This window comes from Homalodisca vitripennis, chromosome 5, assembly GCF_021130785.1.
Source record: "Homalodisca vitripennis isolate AUS2020 chromosome 5, UT_GWSS_2.1, whole genome shotgun sequence".
NCBI lineage: Eukaryota > Metazoa > Arthropoda > Insecta > Hemiptera > Cicadellidae > Homalodisca > Homalodisca vitripennis.
In genome coordinates, this window is record NC_060211.1 from 120,304,009 (window position 1) to 120,317,298 (window position 13,290).

Sequence of the window (13,290 nt, forward strand, 5' to 3'; positions counted from 1 at the left end):
TTAGAGGGATTTATTGACAGTCAACTAAGGTCTATCAATCTGGATTTTATAAAATACCTAACCTTAAACATTTTACTTTAAGCTGAGTGTATAAATAACGTGGTTTTATTACGTCATCTTAGCAGTGTAAGTTGTTTTTTTTATATTAGTTGTAAAGGCTACTTTAAACCTCACAATAATAAGTATATATACACAAATTGAAGATAGTTGAAACAAATTATATTAGCAAAATAAACGTAACGGGGCAATTTAATCTTTATAACGAAGTATATTAATCATCTACTTGTATGAAACGAGATCAGAGCAACGCGCAATAAAAATTCCGGAGCTGAACGGAATTTTTAATAAAAATCTTTAGGGATATACGTATCGTCTGGATATATTTAGGTTACAGAATACGTAATTCAATAAATTGTTTTAATACATATTATTTAAAAATAAAATTCTGAATTTAAGAAAAGTTTGTGAGAATTTATTAAGAAGTGTGTAGCTTATGTCCTAAGCATGTTTAGAACCGCGTTGTTGGTTTGTTTTGTGGATACACAAGAAACGTAAAAACGTTTTAAGAAAATATATAGAAAAATTTTAAAATTATGAGTGAAACGGAATTCTATCGTTAGGTATTAACCAAAACACAGTATTGCCCAACTGCCACTTTAATCCTTTGATCTGGACAACTGTACACCATATCATTATGTAATTCTACATCCACCTAGTAGTTATAATTGAACTATTTATATAATTCCTAGTTTGAGTGATTTTTTATGAATAATTCGCTATGAATTTAATATTATTTGTTCATTATTATTGCGTAGCCTTTTGGAGTCAGCTAATTTTTAAATGTCTTTTATATTTATACAGCTGTACAAAAACGATGTTAAACATCTACAAAGTTATTGATTACGTATTAAATAATGACTTGAATCTGTATAATAAGAACTGAATATACACTCTTATGAATATACAAATTGTGCCTTACGACTGATGGTGATCTTCCTTCTTCTCTCCATAGGGGTGCCGTATCCATTATCAGCGTAGCAGGAGATGTGGTCCATGTCTCGTGTGACGTTGTATATGACGGTGACCATATGTCGGGTCACCTCCTGCCTTACCAGGCGACCAGAGATGTAGAGAGAAATCGTAGGCATAGGTGTGCCCATGGCAATACACAGTATGGTCATGCTACTCCCTTCGACTACCAAATTTATAGGGTGCACCGTAGGTGGCTAAAAACAAATAAAACTTTTAATTAAAACCATTTCAAAGTAGTATTAAGTTAACCTAATATTTCTAGTTATTTATATTTTTATCCTGAATAAAAATTTCAGTTATATATCTTCAAATCTAGATATTAGATTTATAAATTTTATATGTGATGTTGCACGGTTTCCCACGTAAGTAGAATAGCCTATCCCTCCACAGCTTCACCGATTACGGCCCACACCAAAATTTAAGTGCCAGTCACAAGCTGCAACAACCTATGACATCAATACTTAAAGTTTGGATGTGACATCATGATTATTGTAGAGAGAGAAGGTAAGGGTGGATCGTTCGCATAAGGTGGCTGTGCTTCCAGTTGACAATTACTTTGACGCCACAAAAAAATAAAACTACTAACCTAAAGTGCATTTTGCTTTTTTAAATTGTTAAATATTTCGTTTCAGTAGCAATATTTATTAACGAATAAGGAAAATAAGTCAAACTTATTGCATACATAAAATTACTTGAAAATTCCGTGAAATCATACCTCATACGGTAGTTACATATCTTTCAGTTCCATTATAATAAAATATATTAGTTACAAAGTTCATCTTACTTGGTCACAATAATATTTGTTATTCTTGTAATTTAATTTAAAGACGTATATTATTTATATGTATGTATACTTTAAAAATAAAGATCTTAAACTACAAATAACATTGTTTAATATTGTATTACAAAATATGAGATCCTTGAAAAACTAATTAGAATTAATTTACGTGCATTTGTTTAAAACTTGCTATTTTTACTTGTAAAGAAAAATAATTATAGACATTATTCTGTACAATATATTTGATTTTAAAAGCTTGTCTTTTATATTTCGTACAATTAGAATTCTGATCTTTAAAATAAAGAAATAAATACAATTCACTGTTAATATCTTCCCATAGTGACAAAGGATTACAAATCGGTATCGTCTTATTGTAAACACTGTAATGCACGAGCTAATTACAGACTATTTCCAATCTCAACATTACTACCCGTTAAGTTGTTTTCAAAAGTATCTATATCTTTTTCAGTATTTATCTCATGCGATATGTATGACATTCAATATAATAAATTGTAATACAAAAAGTAAATAAAAACCATGTACCTAATCAATTACTAAAATGAATTATTTAATTCTAAAAATGTAATGGTTCAAACGAAAACAAGAACAAAATCAGTTTAATACGTAAAAAATAAAACTGCACCTCCACAAAAGCGGGGAAGGCCGGGTCAGTCCATGCTACCAAAGTCTCTGAAGGAAGGCTTTGTCCTTTCTTGGAGATGGCTGTAACGTAAGCTATGTACTTTGGTATTCGGCCTGAGGCCGTCTATCATGTGGGACGTCACCGAAGTATTCACACTTACAAAGGCCTGTTCTGAGCTTGGTTTGTAGTAAAGCCTGCAACGAAAAGAAGCGGGTTTAATACTTGACCACTATCAAATATGTACGAGTAGACTACTCGTATATGTCTATTGTTATTTGTTTGAAGTTACTATTGACGATGGAAGTTTTGAAAGCATAGTAGGATTTAGGACATTTCTTATCGTTACATGTTGCAAACAAGTGTTACAATTGTTACTGCACATGACGATATCAAATGATTTAATCTCAGTATGTGTATTGTATTATTCCTGTTTTGGCTAAAATATTAGGAGGTGTTTCTGTTAACTTACACATATTTAATCGGCTCCGAGGGGTGGCTAAACTCCGGTGGCTGCCAAGAAATTGTGACAAACGTGGCGCTGTGACTAGAGACTGCCATTGAGTGAGGGGGTGAAGTTACTCCTGCAATACCTCCTTCACTCATTTCTGAAACCAACACATCATAATCATTCATTTCTTACTAGTCGTTTTTATTAGTTTCCAATGATTTCCCTATCAGCAAGTCAGAAGAAATTCAAATGTGTAAAGAGAGGCATTTTTACAATCATACGTTCGAAAAATATATTATCACAAGTAGTGAACTCTCACCACTAGTTACGAGGTCCTATTTTAGGGCAACTTAATAATTTTGGCATTCTGTCATTTTCCCATAGAGTCTTGAAGTTCGCTGTTTAATATCATTCTATGGCACGAATATTTCCTGGAACCACAACCTAGTTTATGAAATATACAACACTGATTTATTTTTAAAGTTCAATTCGATAGGGAAGTTAACAAAAAATTGTTAATTTGATTGTAAGTGTAGTGAGTCATTATTTAAATTGTTGATAAATTTACAGTTTTTTCTATGGTTAAGAGATTCTTCGTTTCTGAGCTTGATAAATCTGAGGAAGAGTTAGTGAAATACATTGGACCAGAAAGAATTTCTGTACACTAAAGGTGAGCAGTACCTACCATAAACTGTCATAGAAACGGGTAAACAGAGCGCGGAAATGCAAACATTAAGCACCTGTAAAGGTCTTTATCATATTAATTCCAAGTTTTTGGTGATAAGGTCGCACCGTCAATCTGGTACAGAAAATGACGATCGACTTGCAAGGTTTAACTGGTGTAAAGACATTATTCGACGATATCATTGTTAAAGGAGCGACACGTGAAGAATTACTGGAAATACTGAAATCAGTGTTTAAAAACCTCTGTAGTAACGCACTCAGATTAAATAGAGATAAGGCAAACTTTGCTCAAAACATATTAAATATTTTAAACATGTGACTGATGAAAATGGTATATTTAATAAATAAACAAGTCATGTTTACAGTTTTATCATTTTCCTATATAGTACTCTACGTCTAGAGAATTGTTTAGCTACTTAAATAATTCTAAATCTATTTCAAATCATCCTCCATGTAATGAAATAGGAAAAAAGCGTAATTTACTTAAATATATATTCACACAATTCACCTCCGTGGGATTCTGAATATTCAGTGAGATAAGATTTCTTCTGTGAGTTTAATGTGTAAAATTAAATTGCAATAAGATTATGTTCCATTAGATATATTTTCCTAGTAAAACGCGGGATTAGTAGTAATAAATCATGGTACTTGATATTTGAGAAAAACTTTGAGTAATTATCCTGATTTTCAGATGTTTAGACTTGTAATCAATATATTTTACATGTCGTGTTGAGAAAATTGCTGGTTTTTAAAGATTATTCTCTAATATAAATATTCCTGAGAAAGTAAAAAGTTACGAAGTTTTAATTCAGTCACTTTAAAGTACTCCATTGCTTTGTGAATATATACATCGATATTCGTTCACTCTCTATTTAAGTTATTAAAATCTACGTATGTATAATTTTACATTCCATTTTTATAACGCTAAATGTTGAAATATGTCCGTTTTATTCAATGCACAGTGTCTACCAAGTTCAGTAAATAATACTTTCTTCAGTCTTTGTCATAAGCGTTAATTATTATCATATATACTTATAGAACGATATTACATACCAAACAAAACCTGCAATGAGAAAAGTTATACTTTCCCAAATACCACGCTATATCCAGTTTACGCGAAGAGTGTACTGTCACAACATTATGTGTTTCTATGATAGGGTGCTATTGGAAAACATTGGCTAAAGTTGGATTCAAAGGGTATAGTGTTCACAGACTTCTAGTTTTCTGTCTATTTGTAAGTATACCTGTCTTAGTTGTGTTGATGAGAAGTAAAGACGACGGGAGTGATGTTCCATGCTCATTGCGAGACACAACGAAGATGTTATACAAGGCACCTTTGTCTAGTCCTCTGATGGTGGCTGTAGTATCAGATGCGTTTTGTTGCTAAAAAAAAAAAATAAAACATGGTAGGCGAATTTTTTCCTATGAAATCATCTACATTTTAGAAACATTCAAAATTACACTGTTTGGGTTTGTGATTTTATTTAGATTTCATAATCTAATACACTATACTGCTGGCATTAGCTGCAATTATTTAGCTACGATCGTCAAGGTTATGTTTTCTAATGATACCCATTAATCAGGTTATGTGAAATTACGTGCATTCTCGATCTATTGTAAGTAATCATTTTACTCAAACCTTTCCAAGATCATTAACATAAGGATTTATTGTGTTTTTAGAGACCTCTGATAACTATATGTTTTAATGGAAAATGAAGAATTAACCATTTAATTTAGGGTGGAATTTTGTACTTTGTGAATTGACAAAATAAATCCTTTATAGACTACTTAATATTCACAAAATAAACAGTAACGTATTTATTTAATAACAGCACATGGTTAAGCTAGATTTTTTGTCAGTAGTTTTTGTTATCTATATTTAAGGTTTATTCGAACAGACTACTACGTCTAGACTGGTAGCACCCGATAATGTTAATCACTTGATTAATCGTATCGTAAAACACACACTGCGTAATGAATTTGAGTACTCTACTATAAATAGCCCTCTGGATATGGCAAAATAGACATAATGATAATCAGGAATTCGTACAGGACCCTGATTTGCTTTCCTAGATAATGCTCTGCCAATTGAATAAGTTTTTTATTGGATTTTTAAAGAAAAGTATTTCTGAACCACTTGCCTAAGCAATCTAGTAGAATATATAATTAAAACCAATATACTTGTCATATATGTACAAATGAATACAACCATAAAATCGTTTATGAGATCACCAGTTAGAGTATATGACTACTGACGTGAGTGCAATAACTTACATTATCAAGTTTAAGCAGTGTCTCATGCATGGAAGTGTTGTCCACTTTATTATAGTGAATGACGTAGTCGGTGACGTTGCTGTGATCGTTTGGAGGCTCCCAACTCAATACGACTTCAGAGTCGGTGACATCTACAGCGTGTAGCTCCTGTACGGGACCGGGGAGTAGGCCTGTACCTGTATCCACAATCTGTATAACTAACGTATTCTTGTAGAAAAAGGCAACGCCTCACTCACTCACTCAAACATCAACATAAAGAACAAACATCCATTGTGGTTGAAATGGGGTTGGAACCCATAAACATTAATATATTTACTTTTCATCTTTTTACAATTTTTACACACAGACACACGCGGCTCATAACTCATTTAAAAAAAGCGTTGTAAAAAAGATCAATCATATAAAGCATTTTAATTGTGTTTCATCAGTTAAAATGTTTTTTTTTTACTTGCCGTTGTATTTACTAGGGAAAATTTTAAACATTTGTGTGTTGTATTGTGAACTAACTTCCAGCAGCACAAGCACTTTAGATCGGGTGTAAATTACAATAACATGGATGTGAAGCTAGAAACAAACAGGTTCAAAAAGATAGCTACGCACTAATTTAGTTAGAAAAGAATAAACGCATTAATAATAAGATAAATAACTATTCAGTCATGGCTATGAAACTCAGACCGCCATTGCAATACAGTTACAACATTTTGTTTTAGGACAAAATTCAACAAAGAATAGGATATGATTTATGAACTATATAATTCTTTGAACCCAATATCATAACGTGTGTAGTGTTGTGACAAAAACAATTTTTTGTTAGAATTTACTTCTTTAAAACACAAAACTTAAAAATTTTCAAAATTTTGAATTGGAACAATTGATTTATCTGATTGAAATTTATTAATAAGATATATTAAGAATATTTGCATATAACAATATGAAAATATTTATAAGGTTTTATAACAATATTAAAAGCAAGTTCTAAATTCATAGTAGAAACTGCATCTTTGATCACGTTTAGAAATTGTTGTATATCTCCATGTTACTCAGTACAAAGTTTTTAAACTTGTATAAAATATCCTACCTTCCTCGAAGCACTGAACGATGTTTCCGATGTACGGCACACAGGTAGACACAGTGACGATGACCGACTCGATAATGACACCGGAACAGAGAGGGAGGCACGAGGGGGGCACGCCCCGCCTGGAGCAGCAGCCCCGGTGGTTACGGCCACCCGCCCCACATCGCAGAAGCTTTGAGAACTCACTGGCACAAACGCTCCCTAGAGCCTTCAATTTGGTCATGCTAGCGTCGAACGAGCAGATGGGCATACACATGTCGCTGAGGCCGGCCTCCACACAGCATGCCGTCACATTGTATTCGTTCACGGCCTCCTCCACCTTGGCCTCTCGCAGCTGGGGACATGAGACACTTGTCAGTACCGGTAATTTCATCATCTCGCGTCAACGTGACACTCGTCTGGTACAATCATTGTACTTGCCTTGCTCTGTGAGCTGAATACCACCCTCTGCGAGGGTTCTCCCACTCCGTGGATATTCACTGCTGAAACGTAAACCTCGTAGAGAGAGTCGCTAGTCAGGTTCTCCAGGATGTAAGGAGAAAAGACCTGAAACAATTTTAATTGAATTTTCAATTAATTAAAAATTGAAAATTATTATTTTTATGTTTTAACATTGTATCACAATAATCTTTTCTATCACAATAAGGGGAGGCGTAATATATAGCTCTGTAATTCTAAAACCTATTATGCCTATTGTTTTGAAATTGATGTCAGTTATTTGTGAGGAGTTCTTACATAACTTGAATTATTTCTAAGTACTTCTACACACACAAAAATTGTGATTTCTTCTCATACAAGCAGAAGGAAAGCAAAGTTGTACATATGAGAACGTTACTGCGCGTGAGAAATTAAAAAGTTCATCGTATCCATTCACTTTGGATTAGTACCAAGTATTTAGATAAATTATTAGGCGTTATTTGGAAGTCTTTAATCGATAACCGATTCCTTTTACATAAAAGATTACATATACCATTAATTAGCAGACTTATGTTTGAGATGCCCTCTCTGAAGGTGCATACGTTGAGGCGAGCACTAGTATAGACACTTTAAACATTTTCTAAATTTGAGGACTCTTTTTATGTACCCAGTTAAATATATTTTTATATATTGTTATAAATCTTGTTTCTAGTTTTCATGCAACATTAGACTAACTGAAAGTATAATCGGAACCTGTTAGAAAAACGTTTTTATCTCATATAGGCATGAAAGCCTTCATTATACATACGCAACCCTCATTTAATAAAATTTATCCTTACAATTTACATGAAATATTACGTTTCTCTTTGTTAAATAACGTACGTTGCATGAATGAATTAATAGAATTGCTCATAGAAGTTGTATATGCCAAGGCAATTTTTATGATAAATGTTGCATATAGTATTGATTATCATACGATACATGTATTTATTCTGTTAAAGTGTTAAAGGAATAAATTCTTTCCTTGCAGTAAAATACATCTGTGAGTATATCAATCAATAATACTAATTTCCTGTACTTCCTATAATTTCCAATTATCAAAGAATATGTATCGGATGAATTCCTGATATGTAACAATGTACTCCAGGTCCTGTGGTCAAATTTAAATGTTAAAACCCCTTTTTTCAATACTCGGTCAATTAATTCTATTAATTAGTAATTAAATTTACAGATTCATTGTAAAGTATCTTCTATATAACACTATATTCCTTGCCATAGAGTAAGCGGTGATATATTTTTACTAACATACTAAACACATTTCACACTATCTCTTAGCTCTTTCTAATATACTGAAGCCATACATAAATGTAAGATGAATTACCTTGTCTGTAATAGTATACTCCTGATCCTGGAGTAACCTGTGGTGTAGTTCGTAGTGAGACACTGTCTCCCCCAGTGTTCTGGGTTTCTCCCAGTGTAGTATGGCATAGCTAGTCTCAATATTTGATACCCGCAGTTTTGTTGGCTGACTTGGGAGGACACCGTACCCTTGCATCAAACAGTTTGAGTACGTGCTCATGTATTTCACACACCTGGAATATTTCAGTTTTTATTGTAAATATTGTATAATTTAGTAAAAAAAGACAATGGAGATAAGAAAAGATGTCCATCTTTAGACCTATTCATTCATATAAACAGTTTCTAATTATCTACAACTTAATGTGACATGCTTAATAATAATAATATTTTTATTTATTTTATATACAACGAAATGGATTTAATTCATCATTTATTTTATAAAATTTAGATTTTAGATTAGTCTTTAATTCAATTTTATTTTAACGCTTGCTACTTGATAAATATAGCTCTACAGCTAGTTATCTAGGATAGAATTTAGGCTGTCTAAAATTTTTCTATTAAAATGAATATCGTCTGCAACTTATATATTTATAATATTTATTGACTATTATCTTGTTTTATCCTCTTTTCTAATCTATTCCTTATCTAACAGAATATGGATTGCAACTGGATGTATATAGAGAAGGGCTTTTAGTATCTACCTAAAGATATTACGTAAAAACTTAGTTTTCTAACAAAGTTGTAATAGTGAAATATTTATTAACGTGTATGTTGTGTGCTTTTCATGTAATGACATGTAGGTTTATTGATATAAAGTTAATGCAAAATACTGACAATTATCTAGTGTCTGATAGACACCGAATAAATTTAGGTTACCTGTAGTTACTTGTACTATAGTAGACATGTTTAATGTCAGATAGTTAAAAATGTTTGGATTACGTAATAACAAAACATTAGCTCTCAGTATTTACGTTATCAACCAACCCAATAGTAACATAATAAAATCAAGGTACGAATTTCGACTCATACTTGAAATAGCTGAAGTCGAGTTGAGTGATATTGCCTGAGCACAAGTCCTGGCATAGATCGGGCAGTCCTCGGGCGCGGCAGCAAGGCGTGTGGTCCATGCCGTTCGCCAGACAGCTGAACGTCTGACGCGACCAAGGCGCACAGATCATCAAGTCTGTTACTTCTGCCAATGACGACTGAGGAATGTTACACAGCTTCTCCAAACACCTGTAAATAGTTTATTATTTTACTATTTTAATGTACTTCAATAGATTAATTTTAGTTACATAACCAAATTTGCATTATTTAAGAGACTTTGTTAAAGGGTGGACAAAAATAACTTTTATTATTCCCTTCCTGTTTTCTTTATTTTATTAACTCAACGCATAAGGACAAAAGTTAAGTTTAGCTCCAGTCATTTTCCTCTTATTGTGGCATGTGAAATCTGACGCTGTCATATTCGTGACCCTTGGAATTCGTACTCATGTTTGTCTAAAGAGAACCAAAGAAATTCCACGACCAAAAAACTAAAAATGAAACTTTTACCTCTTTTCGACATCAGAAATATGAAGACAAAAAGATATCATGTGACCCAGGTAAAGAGGAATTCGTATTGTCTCATCAGGTTTACGTTGAATCTTTTCGGCCGAACATGACTTGATGTTCCAGAAGTCAAGTCTGTGACAGCTTCCTTCTTCAGATGCTGCACTAAGAGAAAGGTAAACTTTACCTTAATTCAGCATTCACATTGAATGAACCTTTCCAATATTTTAAATTTATATGCATTAGTTATGCATAGGTTTATAAATATGCAGTACATTGTTTGTAATATGTACTACATAAGTTATTAAAATATTCCAATATTTCCATGCAAAAGTTACGCGTTTTATTGAACGCAACGCAAGTAAGTGTATTAAAATAGTTATCAACACCTCAATTTTGAAATTAATTAAGTAATTTCTCAGTAGTTGTCGTAGTAGTAGTAGTAACAGTAACTATCACTAATAATTAAAGTACATGCAATCAAACAATATTCTCAATTCACTAACAATTATGTATTATCTTATTTTTTATGCCACTGAATACTACTTTTAATTATTCTTTTCTTTCCTTCCGCATCCATTTTGTAACAATTTATTATTTTTTTTTATTTTGAAATTTTTCTATTTAACTTAAAAGTCCCTATGATAGTTCTTACTTTTGTCAAAAAGAAATCGTCACTTGAGATATTTAATCATACGTAAGTAATATTTTAATGTATCTTAATAATTATCTTTGTAACATTAAAACCGCATTGCTTACGTCTTATGTGTGATGCCTTGCTCAACGCAACATGCCTTGATGTCAGGTAGCTTAGGAGGCTTGGCGGTGTTGACTGGCTTTGACAGACCCGGAGTGAGGGTCAAGGATCTGATAGCATTCGATGGTAAACTGGTTCCATGTATGTTCTTGGCCGTCACTGTAACTTCGTACATCGTGAAGGGGACTAGGTTACCCACAACGGCGTTGTTCGTTCCTTTCGAAACCTAAAAGTTATTTATTCTTATTTTCATTATTAATCGAAATAATTAAGTATCTAAATATAATGCACGCAATTATAAGAGCACAACAGGAAATTTATTCATTTTATTTTACAAATGATGTTCATTGAAATTCAATGGGAAAATGAACTTAATCTTATACGATAACAGACTCAACATATATATTTTGCGAGTTTATAACCCAACAAGGTTTCTTCATTGATAAGTGACAAAGCAGATGTCTAGTTATCTTTTTGTTTATCAATGAACCAATCTGCAAACATATAAGAAGAATCGTATCAATAAAACGTGCATACTGGTATGTAAGGACTATTCCATAACTATTACCTTATGTGTTACACTAAAATTTATGTTCAAAAAGGTTTCAGTTTAACACTAATTTCAAAATTCCATATCGTCTTAAAAAAGTATTTTAACAGAATTATATACGATATTCATAAGTCTTGTTCAGATAAAAGCCTCAATAAATGTAATACAAGTACAACATTTTTGTTTTACAGGGCTTGGCTGTTAGAGAAAAGGAAACTGAAGGGATATATACATTAGTGCAAACACTTTGTTTAAATTAAAATATTTTAAACTGTAAAAATGTTTTTGATGTAAACCTTGGATTATGAGGGTACTGTTATATTAATGTAACTACAATTTTAAATGTTATCCTTATTTATAGTCTGATAGCATACAGTAAACTTAAAAGTAAAAACAATTGTTAGTTCAATATTTTCGGTAATCACTTATATCCAAGCACAGAGTGTGGCTTAAAAATATATACTCACACTTCTACTCGTATATGTATTATATTTTCTTGATAGGAACAAAAAACAAGCTTATTATTGAGATGCTAACTATAAAAACGAGCACTAGGAAAGAAGCTTACACATTTTTTTTCAAAAATCTTAGAAATTTTGTATATGCCTAATCAGGTACTTTTTTATGGGATCTTATAAAAGTTTTAATTAAGGTTAAGTATGGAGCCAGAGATATTTTATACGGAAAATAAATTAATAAACAAAAAACTTTTTAACCGTAATAAGATTCTCAGACCGAAGTATGTGTATATTATTTTCTTAAAAGGGGTAAAACAGGAAAACTCAACTATACAACCCGAAATAGTTTAGAGGAATAAATTAAAATTGCCATAACTATAAATTTTTCACATAATTTCTTAACTGAGGCATCAAGGAAAACTCGGCCTTGATGTTGGAAATATAATTAATTTTAATCTGAAATAATCATAAATGCGCAAAGCCAAAAATAAGAGAAAAGTTTCCTTTACACTTAAGGCTGCTACCATTAAACTGTGACATAGAAGGTTCCTAAAATATAACTGCTTTAATCCGTACACTATGTATATATCCCAATCATTTATTATACACATTTTGCTAACTGGAAACTTATGATCTCTTTGGTAACTTACAAGTCTTGGTCTCAAAAATTAAATTTTCTTACTGAAATCGTTGGAGGTATTCGATCAAATATCATGGAATTTTGGAGATAAATTACAGTTATTTCACAATTAATTATAAACACTAATTCACTTTACAACTTCTGGGTCCCAAATTAATGTTCATTAACCACAAATTTAAAACGAATTAGTGGATTCAAGTATCTTTCAATGAATATCAAGTGTTTATATAGCCAATATAATACAAAAAGCAAAACAATTCTTCAATTTAATGAAAAATATTTTATATGAAAACAGAGAAGGCTTGTACAGAGAAATATTCAACATTCTAAGAGTAAAGGAAATAGATTGAGAAGTTATTATATTCAACCATTATGCAAGTATAGAAGTAAGAAAACTTGTAATCCATTTTAAGAGCAAAGATATAATTAAGTTTAAAGGACTTTGATAAACAAACTAGCTTCAATAACTCCAACTGAAACTTGAAACTTTAGTGAACTTTAGTGAAAAGCCTTAAGATTAAGAGCAGAAGCTTTGAGTGTTAGAATAACAACAAGCAGAGATACCAACCCTTAATCCAAAATCTGGCAAGTGTAAAGAAGTGTACATTGACAGTTCTTGAGCAG

General features: G+C 31.9%; 1 protein-coding gene across 1 annotated transcript in view; it reads right to left on the reverse strand.

The window, feature by feature from the left end:
• Positions 1–13,290, reverse strand: part of LOC124362810 (Ig-like and fibronectin type-III domain-containing protein 1) — a 142,036-nt gene that overhangs the window by 10,285 nt on the left and 118,461 nt on the right. Inside the window, 11 exon segments of the mRNA XM_046817637.1 lie at positions 980–1,226; positions 2,454–2,555; positions 2,557–2,647; positions 2,923–3,058; positions 4,830–4,968; positions 5,860–6,035; positions 6,938–7,268; positions 7,355–7,480; positions 8,733–8,943; positions 9,740–9,946; positions 11,021–11,244. Coding sequence (XP_046673593.1) covers positions 980–1,226; positions 2,454–2,555; positions 2,557–2,647; positions 2,923–3,058; positions 4,830–4,968; positions 5,860–6,035; positions 6,938–7,268; positions 7,355–7,480; positions 8,733–8,943; positions 9,740–9,946; positions 11,021–11,244 — 1,990 coding nt within the window.